The sequence below is a fragment of the Typopeltis vanoorti genome, chromosome 25, assembly GCF_054136105.1.
Source record: "Typopeltis vanoorti isolate ZY-2024b chromosome 25, IOZ_Tvanoo_1.0, whole genome shotgun sequence".
Lineage (NCBI taxonomy): Eukaryota > Metazoa > Arthropoda > Arachnida > Uropygi > Thelyphonidae > Typopeltis > Typopeltis vanoorti.
The window spans coordinates 10,984,362-11,004,849 of NC_143573.1; the positions used below are offsets into that span (position 1 = coordinate 10,984,362).

Below are 20,488 nucleotides of genomic sequence, written 5' to 3' on the forward strand. Positions count from 1 at the left end.
ATGAAACTAATATCTTCTTTTTCACTACGTATTATTCCCACTTGCTATACAGGGTCTGCATGTTACTTAGATGCGACTACATGTTGGTACCACTCCCAACCGACGTGTCGCCTAGTCTGCCGCTGGGGGGGTATATTTTTGACTGTAGAAGTGTATGTTCACGGGGCCGGTTTTGCCTGCTTGTGGGATGAAGAACGCCAGATAAACTGGCAGAAAAAACCCTACTGCCCTCACTCAAGACCTGCTAACTTGGCTGTGCCTGAGGAAGATCCTCACATCTTTGATGGGAATCGAACCTGGGACACTCCATCCCCAGGCATATGGTTGCGAAGCACAAAGCCACTAGGCTAACCGCATGGACTTATATATGAAGAATTAAAAAAAATAGGAGAAATTTTGGACATACCTTTTTGAATGTTGTTTTCTGTCTCCTTATTGCGGCAATGTGCCTTCATATACTGTTAAGCTGTTGAAGGTTTTTTTTTGGGGGGGAGGGTAAACAATGTGGGAAAATTATTTGAAAAAATCCTGGGTTTTTGATATATGTATAATATTAATTATTAAGGGTGGGTAGAGAGCATTTTGGGATGGGAGGAGAAGGATCTGAAGATAAAAATTTTGGGGGTGGGAGGGAAGAGGGGGGGGGGATTTAAGAGAAAAAGTCAGAGGTGGGAGTTATGGGGTGTGAGCCATTTCAATAACTGTCATCTTCGGAACTCGTGGGAGAAGTGGATGCTATGTCATGTCGGTTAGGTGTTTCTCTTTGGTGTGCTTGTGTTGTCTCCTGTTGGTCGGAGTTGTGACCTAATTTTTATGTTGCAATATAAAAATAGATACAACATACGACATAAAAATTAGGTCACTGCTCCGACCAGTAGTTTTAAGTTGTTGTCGTCTTCAGAACTCATGGGAGATGACAGTTCTGTAACACTCTGTAACTCCCACCTCTGACTTTTTTCTCTTAAATCCCTCCTCTTCCCCCCCCCCCCCCCCCCCCAAAAAAATTCTATCTTCAGATCCTTCTCTCCCCTCTCCCAAAACACTCTCTACCCACCCTTTATAATTAATATTATACATATATCAAAAACCTGTGTTTTTTCAAATAATATCCCCACATTGCTTTACCTCCACTTCCCCAATAAACTCCCCTTCCTTTAACAGCATATGAAAGCACATCACTGGAATAAGGAGACAGAAAACAACATTCAAAAAGGTATGATCAAAATTTCTCCAATATTAGTTTTATAACACTTCAGTAATGCCCTAGATTTTTGGGTAAAGAGCCAATGACATAGTAAAAAAAAGCACTCCTAAACGAAAGTAGGCTATATTAGTCATTAAAATAATGGAATTAAAGATTTTGCTGTTTGCAATTTGACTGTTTGCACTATGGACTCTCCCTCCTTTAAATAGTCAAATTTGCAATTTGACTATTTAAAGGAGGGAGAGTTCATAGCATCTGCTATGGGATGGAGAGGGTAGTTTGTGTTTATGAATTTTTGGCAATCCATATATCTGGGGGAAGGAACTAAAAGTTTTTTTTAACTTCAGGAGGCTAAACTGTGATGTTTTTTAGAAACCTTTTTTAATGTCATTTTCTTAGACTTAATAGGATCATAATCCAGCAATTTATAAGTGGTCTATGAGTAGAACATTCATTTCTCTATTATGATCACTGGAATTGAGCACAATGGTACAGTCACTTTGTCAGCTTTAGTAATAATTATGTTCTCGTCTTTGCAAAGTTTATGTAAAGCATGGAGATGGCTATTGGAGAGAGTTCTTTTTGGCGGCAACATTTGTGATAAGATATGCCTAACATATTTGTTCTTTATATATATATATATATTTATTTTTTTTTTCCCCCAAACATTTCTGTACATCTGGTATTAATTTTCTGCCCTTTTAGATTTTCAACAAGGACCAGCTTTTTCTTTTTTGTTTTGTCAGCTGTCTTTTCTGTGTCTTGAAAAATTCCTTCACTTTTTTCCTTGTGGAATTTTCTGTGAGACCATGAACACAATATATCTATCACCAGTTCTGGTTTGCTGTTTCTTGGGCCTATGAGTTTGTGGGAGGTGTTTGGTGGTTTCATCAGTCTCACTTCGCAATACCTTGTTGATAGTAGGCTAGGACACATGCCATGCGGCATAAATCTCTCTGACCAAATGACTGAACTTGTGGACTCTATCATACCATTTTCAAACAGACTCAACTCTTTTCATCCACTCATCTTGATAGCAAAGAATGTCTACACTGTTAATTTCCACATGCTTATGCTGATATGGGGTTGCTAACGTGCACTTGCATCATACAGGCAAGGCAACATAGAACTCTGGAGTGTCCAGACACTTCTGGCAACATAGTGTGTAATCTTTCTGAGGAGATAAGGTCTTGAATTGGGATAAGAATTAAGTATTTTATGATTCTTTAGAAACTGTAGTCATTACATAAGGTGTTATGGGTGTATATGGTGAGTTCAGCAGTATAAGAACTTTCACTCTAACAAACATTGTTGCCTCTGTTGGGTGGTTTTTATAATACTGTGGTATTATGAAATATGATTTTTGTCTGTATGTAACAGAGAATTACAGCAAACCCCCCTGATTACTGTGTTTTTGAGCTTTTGTGCAGGGAAAAATCCTGCTAATATGTTGAATGTAATGTTTCCATTTTCCTTCTTGTGAATCCTCACTGTTGCTCGCTAGCTACTATGGGGGAAATCTCCATTTTGTTAGATCCTGTGCTGTTGAACTTGTGCTTGTTTGAGACCATTAAAAATTTGTGACTTTGACTCTTGAAGTTCATAACTAAGATTTCGATAAGTTTATTTTGGTTTTCTTTGATTGTTAATAAATTTTTTTGGTTTTGTATTGCTAAACTTTGTTCCTAAGAGCTGTATTAGAATAATTTCTTTGTGAATTAAATTCTAGATCATAAAAAAATTAGAATTGATGTTGCTGTGGGATAGGATCTTCCATTTCTGCAAATATAATACCTTGTTCCTGATTGCCAATAATGTAAATAAAATTAATGTAAATGAAAGCACATTACTGGTATTATTGTAAGGCAAACAAAAAAGGCTTGGAGAACTTCCAATTTATTTGAGAATGGTTTCCGAATTATCAGTTATTACTATATTTAATAAAAAAAACTAAGTTTCTGGTAGTCATAAAAATGGTGTATTTTTATTAGTTTTTTTGGAACATAACTCCTCTTTTTTGTACTGGTTCTTAGTCCCATATAACATGGATTCATATTACATGAGTTTGTAGGAACCTAACTACTGTCATACAACAGTTACCTGTAATTATATACCTATAAATTTATTAAAATAATACTGTGCTGTGGCATTGATTTGGAACTAGTGCTGTTGTCTACATGCTTAGAACAATGTAGGCAACTTGAAATCTTATCAAGATTGAAAGGGTGCTTTACCTAGAGTAATCCATTAATTTTGTTTTGGATCATTGAGGTAGACCAACTTTTCTTTGCAGTATAGCAGATTGCTTAATGAAAGCATCTGTATTGAGGACTGGCGAGTAATTCTGTGTGGGCAGTGGCACTTTTCTCATCCATTTGTGCAAAATGTTTTGGCAGCTTCTGTTGACCTTGCCAGGTTGGTGAAGATTGGTGGTCACAGTTTGGAGTGGTATGTTTGACTACCAGTGTGAGTGCTTAGCCATATCACTTTTAATAGCTTTGTCTTGGGATCATTTGACAGTTAAAAGGTTGGAATATTTGGGAATAACATTGCTCTTTGAGATTGGTGCTGCTGTCCTTTAACTTTTCAATCGAATTAAATGTAGTGCTTTGTAATATTTCACAGTATTCTGGATTTTCACTTCACAGCTATATATACCGAATTAGAAACAATTATGCAGATGCATATAAACATCACTTATGCAGCATGTATTCAAGATCCTTGGTCACATGTGTCACTACATGTTCTAGGCAGCTATTTAAGAATACTGATGGTCAGTAATCATCAATAGTATTGATCACAATGGGGAAAAACAAAGGATCTTTTGAAGTTCAATAAAAGCTTATTGTGCGTACCCATCTGACTGGCGCCACAATTTTAATAACAGTAGAACTAATTGGTTTCTCAAAAGGTAAGATATCTCTGGTATTTAATCCACATTGCTTTGTGTAAGAGGCATAAGTGTGGTCCTAAGACAGTCTGTCAGGAACGAGATTGCCATAATCTGAGAGGGTTTATATGGACAAACAGAACTTCCTTTGTGCCTCAATTGACCAAAGCATTTAGTGAAGGCTGTTCTTGACCCATATCTCACCAAACTTTGTATAGGAAATTGAAGAGGATCAGTATTGGCAGTTGCATCCTGTACGTAAAATAAAAGTTTCTAATTCAGTGGCCTGTATGTGTATATGGGATTACTGCAGCTGTTATATATATCCAGGTTCAGATTTATAAAATAAAGTTTTTGAAAAATTGATTTTGACCATTCATTTTAATAATAATAATAATAGTCACTTAACCACTGAATACAAACAAATCATATCAGTTGTCATATGCAGTTCAAATTATGCTCTTTAATTTGGTATACAGAATAATTATTTAGCATGGCACACCTTCAAAAAATGAAAACTGTTTTAATATGGTTACATTAATGATTTTGTATATAATATTGCTTTTTATGAAAATTTTGAAATTTTTAGTGTAATCATTGTCTTTTATCCACAATAACCCAGCAATAAAAAAATAAATGATGTTTCAGTTACGGGACAACTGCAATTGCTCATCATGTATTCATCCAGAAAATAAACAGAAAATGATTGATACAGCTGAATTAGACATTAATGTTCGTCCTAAGTCATTTGCTGTTGGTGAAGGAGGACAATTGGAAATGGTATGGCGTGAAAAAGATGGAGATCACTACAGTATATATGATCCTAACTGGTAAGAGTCGATTTTTATTTCACTACACTGAAATTGCTAATTACTTTTAAACAAACCACTCTGAAGTTTATAAATTAGACTTGACCATAAATATGGCAAAGTAGTAATGGCTATAGTGTTTTGCTATTGTGAAAAATTTTTTCAACTAGTTTGAATGAAATGCATACATTGCAACAACAGAATGTGATTAATCTCATATAAATTTTTATTCTCTGGTAGCAGAAAGGAAATTATCAAATGTATATATAGTGTATTTTCAGGAGTCTGTTTGTATTCTGAATATACAGAAATTTAGATAGAATGTGGGTAAAATTGATGGAAGCAGGAGAAGAGGAAGACCAAGAATTAGATGGGTGAATGGAGTTAAAGAAGCAACTGAAATGCGCTTGGAAATTCTGAAAGATATGGCCAGGGGCCTGAATGAAGAATGTATGTTCGTAGAATCACCAGGAGTCGAAAACGACTCGATGGAACATAACTTTTAGTTATGTTCCATTGAGTTAATGATGTTTAGTTATGGTTGTTTCAGAGATGATTGCTAAATGTCATGTTTGTTATTTTCTTTGTAATTAAGGCAGATGCAGAAATTGCATATTTCCAAGTTTTTCTGAAGGTTTAGAATCCTTTGAAGATTTAACTGTTTCAACTGGATGAAACAGTCATGCGAAAGGCTAATAGTTTTCATCAGATTTTCTTCAGCAAATGTATGTCCAATGCTTGTTCCATTTCATCTACACCCTTTTTTTTATGGACACTTTCAGTTCTCTTTTTAATTAATTAAAAAAAATGCTCTTTCTAAGAAATCATTATTGGATGCTTTCAAATTAAATCCATAAACAGTTTTGGTTAGCCTTTCATAAAACTGAGAGACAGTTTCCTGGAAAAATTGCTCTAGCATCAGAAATTTAAATGTTGCATAATCAATAACCTATTTCACCTTTCTAGAACTGAGCAAATCTTTTAGCTCTCCCTTGTAATTTTTCTTTTAGAATAAGCAACATCTGAGTATCTGATAATTTATCACCTAGAGACCTAATGGTTTCTGCAGTTTCAAAAAATACCTCAGTTTACCTTAGGTGTACCATTAAAGGTGTGATTATTCTTTCTAAATTAGTACATTTTGAAAATTCTTTATTTTGTGGAGATGGACAAATTGATTCCATTATATGTATATTTATAAATTTCTGTGACATTGCACTAACGATTAGTTTCTTACCACCATCTAAATTTATCCTAAAGAAATGTTAGTTTACCCAAATAAAACAAATCTCTTTGATTGCACTTATTTTAACCCCAAAAGCAAGATAAAGAATTATAATACAAAAAAAGTTATAAAAATTATGCAAATATAATTGTTTAAATAAAATTTGAATTTAAAAAAACTTCATAAGAAAACTTTCTTTCTCTCTCTCACACACACTCACTCATGAAGATTAAGTTTAATTTCAGAATAAAAAAAGGAATTAAGGTTTTACAAACAAGTAAAACAAATATTATTTTGTTAATCCTTATAACATTGACAAATCTAGTTCTTTACTGCAGTCATGTATATACATTGTTTTTTGTTCCTCCCACCCATGAAAAGGTTATTTGCAAAGCTATAGTACATTTTGTACTGTGGGTGGGTTAAGGATGTTTTTTTTTTATATTTTTATCAATTAAAAAAAAGTATATATATTATTATTTTTTACACTCCTTAAACCCTGTTCCAGAGACCAAACACTGAACCTAGTCACTTCAGAGTTCCAATAAGCAGGATAGTGGTCTCAGATTGGTCCATGAAATGTATCTCCCACTTAAAGACAGTCACAAGCATCCATGCTCACAGTGAGATTTGAACCTGCACCTGTTGGTTGGAGAGTGGGTACAGTAACTGCTAAGCCAAACCAGGACAGCAAATAAGTTCAAAGAAGAACTTGATTTAAATCAAATCAAACATCTGTCTTCAAAAAAATAAAATAAAAAATTTACTATAAATTTACCTTGCTTCAGTTAATCTTCCTAAAGAAACAATCTTGGCATAGAACTCTGACTAAACACTTTATTTATGTAAAAGTCCCAAGTTGCATGGAACCAATACTATTGTAAGCTCACTATTATAAACATTAAATGTCTAAAACCTATGCAATAATTCACAAATTTTCTTGTAAATGATGTAACAATTAGTATACAAAGCAAATTATGAGAAATTGCACATTTTACAGAACATTTTTTATGGCAGAAACCATGCATAAGAATAAACAAAGAAAATGGTGGAATAGAACAGAGGAAATGGCAGGAAATTGTACATTGACTACAGAATACAAAGGATTAGCGAGAAACCAAACATAAAGGACATAGAACATGTGAATACAAATATAAACAATAATGGGAGACGTAAGAAAGAACTTGATGGGTATGAAATTATAAAAGTGCAGAATTAATATTCAAATATCAAAATATTTCATAACTATTAAACTATTTTTCCCTTACTATGCTCCGTTTTTTGTCAAGAGAATGTTATTAGTGAAGGTTCTCCTTCTCTTGGGCAATGTCTCTCACCATCCTGCAAACCTTACTGAAGTTGGAACACCTATGGATGCCAATGTTGTTTATATACCAACAAACACATCAGTTTTGCAACCAGTGGACTGAGGGTAATAGCAACCTTTAAAGACTATTATCTCTGCCAAAGCTTCATGAAAATGGAGAGAGTTTTGGACAGGTCAGTAAAACTATTAAGGATTATTGGCAGTAATCGAACTGGCAAAAGAATGAAACTAACAGAAGGAGGAAAAAGAAAGAGATGAAGAGCTTTCTCTAAAATCTTTGAAAACAAGCAATCTACAAGTCATCCTTTCACCTGTGGATATCCTCACTGATAGGTCTTGTGAGATTGCCCATGACTGGAAGAAAAGTGCAAAAGTGAAAATGAGCACATTTTCCATTGGCCCTTATGAAATTCTGAAAGAAAGAAAGAGGAAATGCTAACAGTTAATACCGCCTACTTCCTTCAAAAAGAAAGGGGATGATCCTTGCCTAGATACTTTCAGAGAAATAAAATCTCTGCCTTATGCCACTTTCAAAAAAAGATACATTTTTTTTATCTAATTAAAATTTAGTTTGGTTATTTTATATTGTATTGTAATACATTTTGCTGATTTATATTTATAAAAAAAAAGTTTGTTTTTACAACTAATTTGAGTTTTAAATATAATATTAATATACTTCTTATGTCTGTTTTGAGAGAGGGCCTAGGACGTAACTCATTGACTTCAACGAGTTCTCTTAATTATTATTATGAGAGAGACCTCCAGGGATTCAGGAACCCATTCACACTATTTGCACACACTTAACATCCAAAGGCAGTCCATTCTAATCATGCACTACTCTATGAGAGAAAAATCTAGCCCTCACCCCCCCCCCCCCCTTCTTGACAGCATTCATTCTCAACTTCCATGGATGCCCTCACATCCTTTCATCACCTTCCATAAAATGAAAAATTCAATCTATGAAATTCTGTATAATCCTTTCAGAAGTTTGTAAGTCTCAGTCATGTCACCCCTCTTTTTCCTGTTTGCTAGTGTCTGCAGCCTACGAATTCTCAATCTGTCTTAATAATTATTATTAAGAGAGAAACCTCCAGGGATCCAGGAACCCATTCATGCTACTTGCACACACGCAACATCCAAAGGCAGTCCATTCTAATCACGCACTACTCTAAGAGAAAAATCTTGCTGGCCTGCTTGGCCGAGTGGTTAATGTATCTGCTCTCCAGCCAAAAGGCTGCAGGTTCGAATCTCACCGTGGGCATGGATGTTTGTGATTGTCTGTGATGTGAAAATACTAGTAGTGGTGGGGCGGTAGATGGTGTTGGTGTAGACCAGGGTTTCTCGAACCTTTTCTACAATGAAACACTTCACAAATCCTAAAATGTTCATGGAACACCTTGGTTATTTTGTAATGTATTAATTGGTAATTTAGCTTATTTTATTATTAATTAATAATTGATAATTAATTATTAATTAAACATCAATTAAACCATCATTAAATTAATTTGTGCTGATTTTCATTGACATATTCCATTCTGATCACCAAAAATTTATAATATTATTATAAATACGAGTGAATGCAGACTTTTTCTCCTGTGTGCTGGTTTTGTAGGGTAATATAAATAAAATTTATATTACCCTAATAATATAAAAATAAATAAAATAAAATATAAATAAAATAAGTGAGTAAATCTAAGCATTAAGAAAAAACAAACATTTATTGTCAAATATTAATTAGTAAAAACAAAAGACATAAAAATAGTAAAACACATATATTGCAAATTAAGTTCTTAATGACTCCAATGTTTTGGGGTCATTGAATTACAAATTCTTTTGATATCGGGCACAATATTAGAAAGTTGAATTATCATATTTGGCGTGTCGTCGAGTCTGTTCCTGGACTTTGATTTGGTTGCAGCATAATATGAAAATCCTGCCTCGCATAAATATGTCATTGTAAAAGGAAGTAAAACAAGAATAGCTAGTTTTGACACGCTGGGGTACTCTTCTGTTAAATTTGTTCAGAAATCATTTATTGGCAGTCTCTTGTATTTTTGTTTTAAATCAGAGTCACTAATTTAGTCAATTAGATTTTCATAGTCACTTGTGCTGAAGCCTGCTGGCTTGGCTGTCACTGTAAACGGATTCAGAACCCAGGAATTGTCCTTACTGGATTTTGGAAAATATTGCAAAAGGGTTGATTGCAAGTCATGCAAGTGTTCTAAAATTACGCTAGATACTTCTTCATTTACTTTAGAATTATTTCAGTCAAAAATTCATGCAAGGTGGGAAAACAATCAAAATTATTCTGTTCAACTGTAGAAATCCAGAATTGCAACTTCCTATCAAAAGATGCAATTTTATCTCTTGCATTAAAAATTGTAATATTCTTTCCTTGTAATGATAAATTAATTTCATTGCACTTTGTAAAAATATCTGACAGATATGCAAGACTCATGAACCATGAAGAATTTCTTAATAATTCAATAAAATTTTGTCCTAAATTATGTGACATCAAGAAGACCATTAACTCACTACGAAGTTCAAAAAGCCTCAATAATGCTTTTCCTCTGGATAGCCATCTCACTTCAGTATGTAATAAAAGTGCGTTATGTGCACTACCCATTTCATCGCACAAAATTTTAAATAATCTGGATTGAAGTGGTCGAGATTTTACATAGTTGATCATTTTTACAGCTTCATCCAAAATAGTTTTTAAATATGTAGGAATTCTTTTTGTTACTAGTGCTTGTCTATGCAAAACACAATGACTTTTGGTGGCTCCTGTAGCTACTTGCAGGATACATGTTACAACTCTGTTCATCTCTCCTACCATTGCTTGAGCATCATCTGTCCAAATATCAATACACTTCTTCCAACCGATTTCCTGTTTTGTAATATAATTATTAATACAGTTGAATATATCTTCTCCAGTATTCTTGTAGATATTCGCACATGAGTAAATCTTCTTCAATACTTTTATCAAATATGTAACAAACAAACACTAGTAATTCAGCTAGTCCTGCGACATCTGTAGATTCATCCATTTGCAATGAATATTCACTGCAAAGTCTAAGTCGATGAATTAGCTCTTTTTCTATATCAGCAGAAAGATCTTTGATGCGGCGTGAAACAGTATCATTTGATAATTGTACTGCATCTATTTTTTTAACAATGCTTGTTTAACATGCATGATACAATGTCTTTCACACAAGGCTTAATGAGCATCTCACCAATTGTATGAGCTTCACCATGAAGTGCAGCGTGGTAACTCATGCAAAAAGATGCCTCTATTGCATTTTCAGTTGTAGATTTTTAGAATTTTCTAGCGAGTCACGTCGTCTCTTAAAAAAATGTATATCTTTTCCTTTGTAATCGGTGTGTTTCGTTTCGAAGTGCCTATTAAGTTTAGCTGGAGCCAAAGAACTGTTGACTAGTATTTTATTACATAAAACACACATTGCATCAGGAGCATGTGTATTGCCAATACACGTAAATCCATAATTTAAATAACTTTCATGGTACTTCCGTTTTGGTCTGTTCTTAGATGACTGTTGTTCTTTAATATTAGCTTTTGAAGAAACCACAGTTTGCAATTCTATATCTTCTCCAATCATACGAGTAGATGTGTCAGCAGAAGTACTTGCTCCTCCTTGTGTTAAAGTTCCTGTCTTTAAACAAGAATCCATGGGTATTTTTTCAATAATATTCAAATTCCAATATTTGTCAGAGCTATAATAAAAACAAATAGAATTGTGTTGTAAAGGTAATTTTTATGAAAAACAATTAGATTATAAATAAGAAATGTCGAATAATATAAAAGTAAATGAATAATGCAAAATAGTAAAAAAAAAAAAAGACTACAACACACAAAAGTAAATATGAATTGTAACAATACTTCTAAGAAAAGTACTAAACCGTATCAAAGAATGTCAAAGCAATCTTAATAAGAATGATTTGATAAAATGTTCAGTAACAAAAATTAAACAGTTCGAAATAAATCAGATATTAATTATAAAATTAGTTAAAAGAGTAAGATGAATTCTTTTTTAAAAGCCGCCTCGCCTACTCCCTATATACGGGAATAAAAAGGCGTTAGCTGATTTTTTTTTTTCCGAGGGCTCGGTCCCAACAAATTTACTTGTAAATACCTTTCCAAATTTTTTTTAAAGTTCATGCATTAACATAAGTATTAATAATTAATTATGGCATAATCATAAAGAGTATTAGTACACTTATGTATGCGGTGTGGCATGTTGACAAATATAAATTACATTTAAATTAGTTATCAATCACTGGACTAATGAAATCTTGTAACATGTCGTAGTTTCTTCAGGCAAACATCATTAAATTAATTTGTGCTGATTTTCATTGACATATCCCATTCTGATCATCAAATATATTTATAATATTATAAGTACTTAGGAGTGAATGCAGACTTTTTCTCCTGTGCGCTGGTAGTTTTCCCCTCCTTTTGTACATCCTGGAGATCTTTGTAGGCTTGAGGTGGATGACTCACTATCTGTTCCATCACAAACACCTTCAATAAGAGATTTCTTAATACCAAAATTAAACAAGGTGCCTTGTCTCTTATTCATATTAGATTTTAACTTTGTATTCCTATTACTTTTAAAAAAATCACGGCACTTACACACTGTACAAGCACTTACACACTGCAAAACGAACTTGCGAAGAAAGTATTCAGTAGTAATAGATTTGAAAACCGGATACAAGACTACCTTGATCTTCAATTTCAGTGGAAAAATTTTCTTTATACTTGCTTGCTGATTGGTCACTGACATTTGCAACGCAGATGTTATTTCATTCAGTTTTGAGAACATGCTGCCCATTGTTGTAATCAGCTTGCAGGCAATTTTTACGATTGGTCATAAACGACGGTATTCTCTTTCCTGATTGTTGAAAGATTTCAATGTGTGAAAATTAACGATAATTCATGAATATTTCCATGTTTAAAAATGTGCTGCTTGGTCATTGGCATTTGCTACACAGATGTCATATCCTTCAGTTTTGAGAACAGAGGATATGACACCAATTGTTATAATGGGCTTGCAGGCAATTTTTATGACCCATCATAAACAGCAGCATTCCCTTTCCCAAATGTTGAAAGATTTTGATGTGTGAAAATTAACGATACACAGATGTTATTAGGTATTCTGGGTCTGAGCTTTTCGACATATTCACGAATATTATTCTCCTCAGAATATTTTTACTATAAAATATTTATTCATGAAAAATGCTTAGGAAACTAAAATGACAAATTCCAGAACTTCTCGTGGAACACCTATTCACCTTCCGCAGAACACAGTTTGAGAATTCCTGGTGTAGACAATGATTGTAGATGTGGCTTGTTGTAGTTGGTGAGTTGAGTTGTGGAGACAGAATTGTAGAATAGGTGCTCACTGCAGCTCACTAAATTCAGTTTCATTCTGTTCATGCAATTTCATAGCTACCTAATCAGTGTTTGGATAATTAAAGTCCACCCTTTATGATTACTCTTTTTTGCACCTATGTATTTATTTGGTGTTGCCTTTCTTTGTCATTGGCAACCGATTCACCAAGTCTGTAACAAAACCCCAGTATTTATTTAATCTTGTTAGACTCCTGCACACCAAATTTCTTCAAACTCGCTGCTACATGAAAAACTGTTACTAATATTAAAGTCATAGGTCTGCACTCTAACTGGATTCAAGTCATCTGATATCATTAGCAGCACACTCCCTCCTCTCCTATCCTGTATTACTATTATTATTACTATTATTACGGGCAACTCCAGGGAGTCATTAGACTCATCGAGGGAGGCCCCAAATCATATTCATCACAACTATTTGACGTTCATACAGTATCCATCATACCTCGCCTTAAACTCATTCACTGTCACAGCATCCACCACAGACTCAGGGAGCGCATTCCACTCATTCACTACTCTAAAAGTAAAAAACCCAGCTCTAACACCTTTACTAACCACACTTTTGCCCAGTTTCCATGGATGTCCCCTAGTCCTCCCACAACCAGCCCTGTTCTCAAAAATATCTTCTGAATTAATTTTATAGAAACCCTTCAGTAATTTGAATGTCTCAATCATATCTCCCCTTCTCCGCCTATCAACCAATTTTTGCAACCCACAAATCCTCAACCTGTTCTCATACGGTTCATTCCACAGACCTGCTATCATCTTGGTCACTCGCCTCTGGATCCTCTCCACATCCTCCCCATCAAGAAGAAACCTAGGTGACCAAATCTGAGCACAGTAGTCTAGATGGGGTCTTATCAAGGCTCGATACAGAGGAACAATAACCTGCTTGTCTCTGCTTGTCAACGTATTCTTCAGCAACCAAGTGATTTGATGAGCTGTTTTGGTCACTTTTGCAATGTGTCCCCTAAATTTCAATTCCTTATCTACCAACACTCCTAAATCTCGTGCCTCATCAATTTCCTGGAGCACGGTTCCACCAATGCAGTAAACTGCCGCCAATCTTTTCACCCCAAAATGCATAACCTTACATTTTGCCACATTAAACTGACATCCATTCTCCTTAGCCCAGACCTCCAATCTATCCAAATCATCCTGCAAAATTTTGACGTCATCTGCATTCACTATTGCCCTACCCAACTTCGCATCATCCGCAAACAAATGAACTGTTCCTCTCAGATCATTTCCTATATCATTTATGAACAAATTAAACAGCAGTGGTCCAAGAACAGATCCTTGTGGCACACCACTAGTCACAGGCCGTCTTGTGGACTCTACTCCCGAGTAAACCACTCTCTGATATCTCTCCGTCAACCACCCTCCTATCCATCTCACCAACCCTATGTCCATTCCCATATGCTGCAATTTACTGATTAGAATTCCATGTGGAATCCTGTCAAAGGCCTTGGCAAGGCCCAGTAGAATCACCGTAAACCCATTATCCTTATCCAGTTCAGCCGTCACTGTGTTATAATACGTGAGCAAGTTACTGAGGCATGACCTACCCTTCACAAAACCATGCTGTCCCCGATACAGTATCCCATTTTCTTCTATCCAATCTTGTATTTTCCTCTTGACTATTTTGTCTAAGACCTTGACAATGATTCCTGATATGCTAATCGGTCGGTAATTTACAACAGCAGTCTTGGAACCACCTTTATGCAGTGGAACTATTTTCCCCTCTTTCCACCCTTCATCTTGTCTATACTGCACTCTTTACACTCAATACCAGTTAGTATGTCTGCTTTTGATAGCCAGATCTCACTAATTCTACAATATGAGGTCCCAATATATTAACCAAGGCAATAAATTCTACTTCTTTGTTTCTGATACTCCTAGCATTTGCATACAGACATAATACATTACCTGCATGCTCTTTTATATACACTTGTCTTTTGTCTGCATGACACAGTTCAACAACATGTAGATCTCTGTTCTTATCTAGTTCCTTACTTATGCAGACATTGTTACACATTTTTGATAGGTCTGAACTGGATGAACACAGAATTGTTCTCTCTCTTCATAATCATTTCCATAATGATAACCATTCCTCTCATTACCGCATTTATCTAACATTGTTGCTCTTACACAAAAATTCTTACAATTCCTCCTATTACAATTCAGTTTCCCTGACTCTCTGTGTTAGGTCTTATATCAATTAATAATTTTCTAAGACGATGCCAAATGCATTCAAGTATAGGCCATCCCTCTTATACAAATCCAATCTTCCCTGAAACTCCCTCCACACATCCAAAACCTGCATTCATTCTTTCTACACAGCCCACGCATTGAATCATTTGCGATCATAGCCCTTCTTCGTAATTCATTTCCATTATATCTAGGTAATATACTAATAATTTTCACTATCTCACTGTTCACCCTCGCTTCTTCCAACAACCTTTTCACGTCCTTTCTCATACTGAATTTATCACTAGTTAAATCATTGGTACCTACCAGAATTACGACCTCTTTTGCTTTGCTTTGCTTTTCTGTTTCTCAATTGCTTGCATTATATTTTTAATTCCTGCTCTGGGAAAACTTGATGTTATAATGTGCTCGTCAATGGCATGTTTTACGATAGTCAGTATAACATCCAAATAACATCTTTCTTTTCATAATCAACTTTACTTGCCAGATTTTTGTTATTACGCACTAACTTATCTGATTCCATGCTTTGTTTTCCACTTGGCTGACTGAACTTTTTTATTCTTCCTATGTTCCTCTAAATACCGCTCAACTTTCTCTAGTTCCTTCATCGTCTGTCTAATAATCCGCTTTAACCTAGCGATCTTGGAGGTTAAATAATTTTCTTTAGTAGACAAAACCTTCTTGTTCACTATGTCGCTGTTCTTGTTAGCATTCTACTTCTGCATTTTTGGTACCCTTTTACAGCTGTATTTAATATTAAAATATATTATAAAGACACTAAAAAATACTTAAAACATGAAAAGTTTTTAGAGTATTTATGATTTCGTGCAAGTGGTATTAATGCTGAATCTTTGTTTGTATAGTTTCATACTCTGTTACGCTTCTTTCTTATGAATCCCATTATTGTTTGCATTTGTACTCTCTCTGTCTTGTCCCTTGTGTCATTAGTGCAAAATTCAACAACATTTCTGTTAATTCCCCATGCTTTCCTTTGTTCTGTTTCCTGCCATTTCCTTTGATTTCATACTCTATTCTCATGATGCAGTCATTTTCCCTGGGATTTTAACAGAAGTTATACTAAGCTGGTTAGTATAACTTCTGCTCTTCATGTTTCCATCTTCATCTCGCATCCTGATGGTACCATGTTAATATCACCCAAAGATAAGACAGACCTCTTGGCATCAGTTTTTCCCTCCAGCAAATTACCAAGGGAAATACCTCCTTCAGTACTCCAAACTGCTCACTGGTTGTTTCCTCTGATTTTTCAACAGAAGGACATCAGAAAAAATCCTCTAGTTGTACAGAAAACTTGTGTTCCTGAATTAACATCAATCCTATATTGCCTATGGAAGCTATCATATTCATCTGGAATCTACCTGCAACAGCATAGAAGCAAGCCTTCATTCCTTCTCAACTTCTGACACTTTATAAATCTCAAATCTTGAGCAACCTTAGAATGTTGTTCTTACATTTGGGGTGGTGCACCCCACACCATCGTAAGAATTCTTGTTTCTCTATACAGGAGAGCAATCTACCTAGTAGGTGATACCTCTCTCTATCTCTCACAGAAGTGAGAGAATAGTGTTCAACAACATTTCTGTTATTTCCCCACACTTCCTTTTGTTATGTTTCCTGCCATTTCCTTTGATTTCCATATACTATTCCTTCTAGGAGATGCTCAGTTGTTTATTGATAATTATGCAAAAATAGACAGGACAATTAGGGATGCTGCTGATATATAGCACTTACAGAATGATTTGAATAAGATGGACGTGTGTACAAATGTAATGGCTGTCGGTTCAATGTTTGTAAAGCAATATTCATTGGTGTAATGAGATTTCCAGTGGTGTATTATATTGGTGGAATTAATTATGCTTGGAGAAACTGATCATGCTAGCAATCTTGGAGTTATGGCAGATAACAGCTTGAAGTTCAGAGGTGACATTGCAAATACAACTCAAAGGATGACATGCAAGGATTAGAAAGTTATTTTGCCTTTCCAATGCCTTTATATAATCATACAGAAACTAAGATTTTGTCTCCTGGGTTCCAAGGCGATAAAGAAGTTGTGGAAAGAGTGCAGAGAAGAGTTACAAAGATGGTTTTAGATTATGGAATGTAGATCATGTGAACAGATTAAGAGTATGTGGACTGCAGACACTCGTAAACAATAGAAAGAGAGATAGCATTATAGAAATCTATAAACTTTTTATGGAAATTATAGAAATCTATAAACCACCATAACTTATATAGGAGGAGAGGATGGTAGGGGCATCTGTGAAGGGGATTTGTATGCTGCTAAAAAAGGTATGAAAGCTAGATATTTCTCTCAAGAGCAGTAAGTGAAACAATTAGTAATGAGTTCAGGTAGTGTGAATGAATTCACAAGAGGGTATGACAGCTGGTATATGGGTGATATGTAGCCTACCTTGATTAGTTTCTTGACTACCTTGGAGGTCTCTGATAATAATTAAACCCAAGTGTTTAACTGCAATCTCAGGACTTCAAGATCAACACAGGATGAGGTAGCAGGAATGCAGAAGTTCAGGAGATGCAGAAGAAATTGACTTCGTGAGTGGTTTGGCAAAATGAAACAAGAAAAATTAAGCATAAAGAAGACAAAATAAAAAAAAAAATGAAGTATCACTCTACAGATGCTAAGGATAGGGATATACAGGGTGTTCGGGATAAATTTGACATATTTATAATTAATTATATTTTTCCGTAAGTTACATGTATTAACACACACTTCTCTTCATTTAAAAGTTTGGACCCTTCTTCATTCATATACAAGATGTCAGAAAGGATGGATAGCTGGAACCCACCTGAATCATGGAAGAGAATAACTTGTATCATAATGATTCGTGCCCGCCATCAAAATAAGGATATTACGACTGCTGCCCAATGCTCCCTGAATACAGTAAAAACAATCGGGCATGAACTAGAGACTTGCAATGGTGACTACGAGGATGTAGCAAGAAGAAAGATCCCTAGCAGACGATCTGATTGCGTTCGTACAGCAGAATTCCTCGCAAATCTGCAGGAACAGGTGTTGAAGAACCCTGGCATTGGAATTCGGGCTTTGTTCGTGGAGTTGCTAACTGTAGTCAAGCCCTGGATAACAAGGGTAGCCAATGGTAGGCCGTATGTATGGCAGCAGGATTCGGCCCCTTGCCACACCTCTGGGAAAAGTCAAAAATGGTTGTCTGAAAATTTCTACGACTTCACCAGTCCAAATGTTTGGCCTCCAAACTCCCCAGACCTTAACCCCATGGATTATTTTGTATGGGGCGCAGTTGAAAAAGACACCAATCGCACTTCCAGTAATACAAAAGCCCGGTTAATGGATAAAATTAAAACAGTTTTTGCGGCCCTTCCCAGGGAGACTGTAGCATCAGCTTGTTCGAGGTTCCAAAGCAGAATTGAAGCTGTGATCGATGCTAATGGTGGTTATTTTGAGTAAATCTTGTTGATAGTATTGTAATTAACTCTGCCTGTAATGTTTTTTTGTCAATTCATTAAATTTAATAGATACAAAGAAGATTTTCTTTTTCCTTACGAAACTGTCAAATTTATCCCGAACACCCTGTATAACTTACAGCACCATCAAAATGTTAGGCTTAGCTCATACATAAAGAGCTTTATGACAAATAACCTCTCAGAGTTTAATCACCTTAAAAGTAATAGGAGAACTTCAGTTTTATGTTACCAGTGGTCAAGACTCTCAAATCCAAGCATTTGATTTTAAATTAGGAAGAGGAGAATATCTTAGACCCTCCCAGCACAGTGGACTTGGTTTTCCAAATTGCCGTAAGTATCATTAACAAAATATTGACCAATAGAGAAATAGCAGTTGTGCACAAGGAAGTCATCTTTATATACTTCTAATCAATGAACTTTCAGGTATGAAAATATTTTTATAAAGAGGAACAACTAAACATTTTCTGTAGAATTAGAATCCTTTCTTTGAATGTTACAACGGTGATCAGCATTAATTTTGATAAATTATAGAGACTACCACAATGTTAAGAATAATTACTTTAATTTCTTGATGTTTTGACTTTCATATTAAGTTCATCATCAAGAGTACACACAAAGAGAAAAAAAAATCTACATCAAAGCTATATTCCTGTTTTTTATCACATGGTCAGAGAACAAATTCATATTATTTTTTAATACAGCAATAGTAGTGGCCTAATTAATAATTTAGCATAAGTGTTTGTTATATTAAAGCTAAGATTCTACAGTAGTATAGTCCTAATTATAATTTGTAATGAACTTGTACAACAAAAGACTATCCATGTTTTTGTGCCTATCCATATTTTTTGGATATTTGGTCCATCATTATTATTAAAATTAGGGTGGTTGATTAAAATTTCACATGCCTCCTTAAATTTGTACTCGTTTTGATGTGATTTAAATGTTTTTCCAATCATTTCTATGTAGAGTATTTAGGGTATGATCAGAATTGTATGCATTTATATAGTTTGTAGCTAAGGAAGGTGTCTAAAGACTCGCGGCCATGGCGCTAGATAACGAAACCATTGCCAACATACCTAAGCCAGACAATGGGTTAGCTTACCTTCCTAACCTAAAGCTTCCATATAAAAGTTAGGAACAGGAAGGTAGCTGGTCCGAACTTTTATATGGAAGCTTTTAAGCAATTTGCTCTAGATTCCTTTACTTTAAATCCAGTCTGGCTTAGGTGCATTGACAATGTTTTCATTATCTGGTTCCACAGCTGCCAGACTTTAGATAGCTTCCTCAGTCACCTGAACAAACAACACAAATGTATACAATTCATAATTGAAAGTCAGAACACACTTCCATTTCTAGATACACTTGTCACACAGCTTCCTTCTGGAGGATTTCCTTCACTGTTTACTGTAAGTCTACACATGCTGGCCAATATATACAAATAAACTCTTACCACCACTCAACACAAAAACTAGGTGTCAGTAACACACCAAAAAACAGGGCTTTAAAGATTTACTCCAATGAACAAGCATCAAATAAAAATTAACAGCAATACTTTCTTTAAAAAATGGCTTCAGCAAAAATACTATCAACAAATACGTAAAGAAGGGGCTTGAGTGCTGTTCATTATTCATAATAATGCTTAATGGTATAACCATCACCAAGCTGAGTTCAGGGACTTTCATGACATCTTTTTTAGCCAATGGCTACAGCCTACATAAAATAAATAAAATATTAAATGCATCCCCATCACACAGAATCACAACAAAACCATTCTCATCCTATATGTTAAGTGTACCTTAAAAAAAATAGCCTAGCTGAAACCTTGAATTCAGCTAGCTACTTTTATACGTTCTCCTAAAGAGCAACTTGAACATCCAGGAGTGTATAAAGCTCCTTGTGCCTGCAGTTTAGCCT

General features: G+C 34.9%; 1 protein-coding gene across 6 annotated transcripts in view; it reads left to right on the forward strand.

Annotated features, from left to right (window-relative positions):
• Nucleotides 1-20,488, forward strand: part of LOC150092536 (uncharacterized) — a 159,153-nt gene that overhangs the window by 34,405 nt on the left and 104,260 nt on the right. For all 6 annotated transcript variants that reach the window (XM_090414684.1, XM_090414686.1, XM_090414689.1 and 3 more), the window contains one exon: nt 4,743-4,924. In XM_090414684.1, the coding sequence (XP_090270810.1) occupies nt 4,743-4,924 (182 nt within the window). The remainder of the gene's footprint in view (nt 1-4,742; nt 4,925-20,488) is intronic.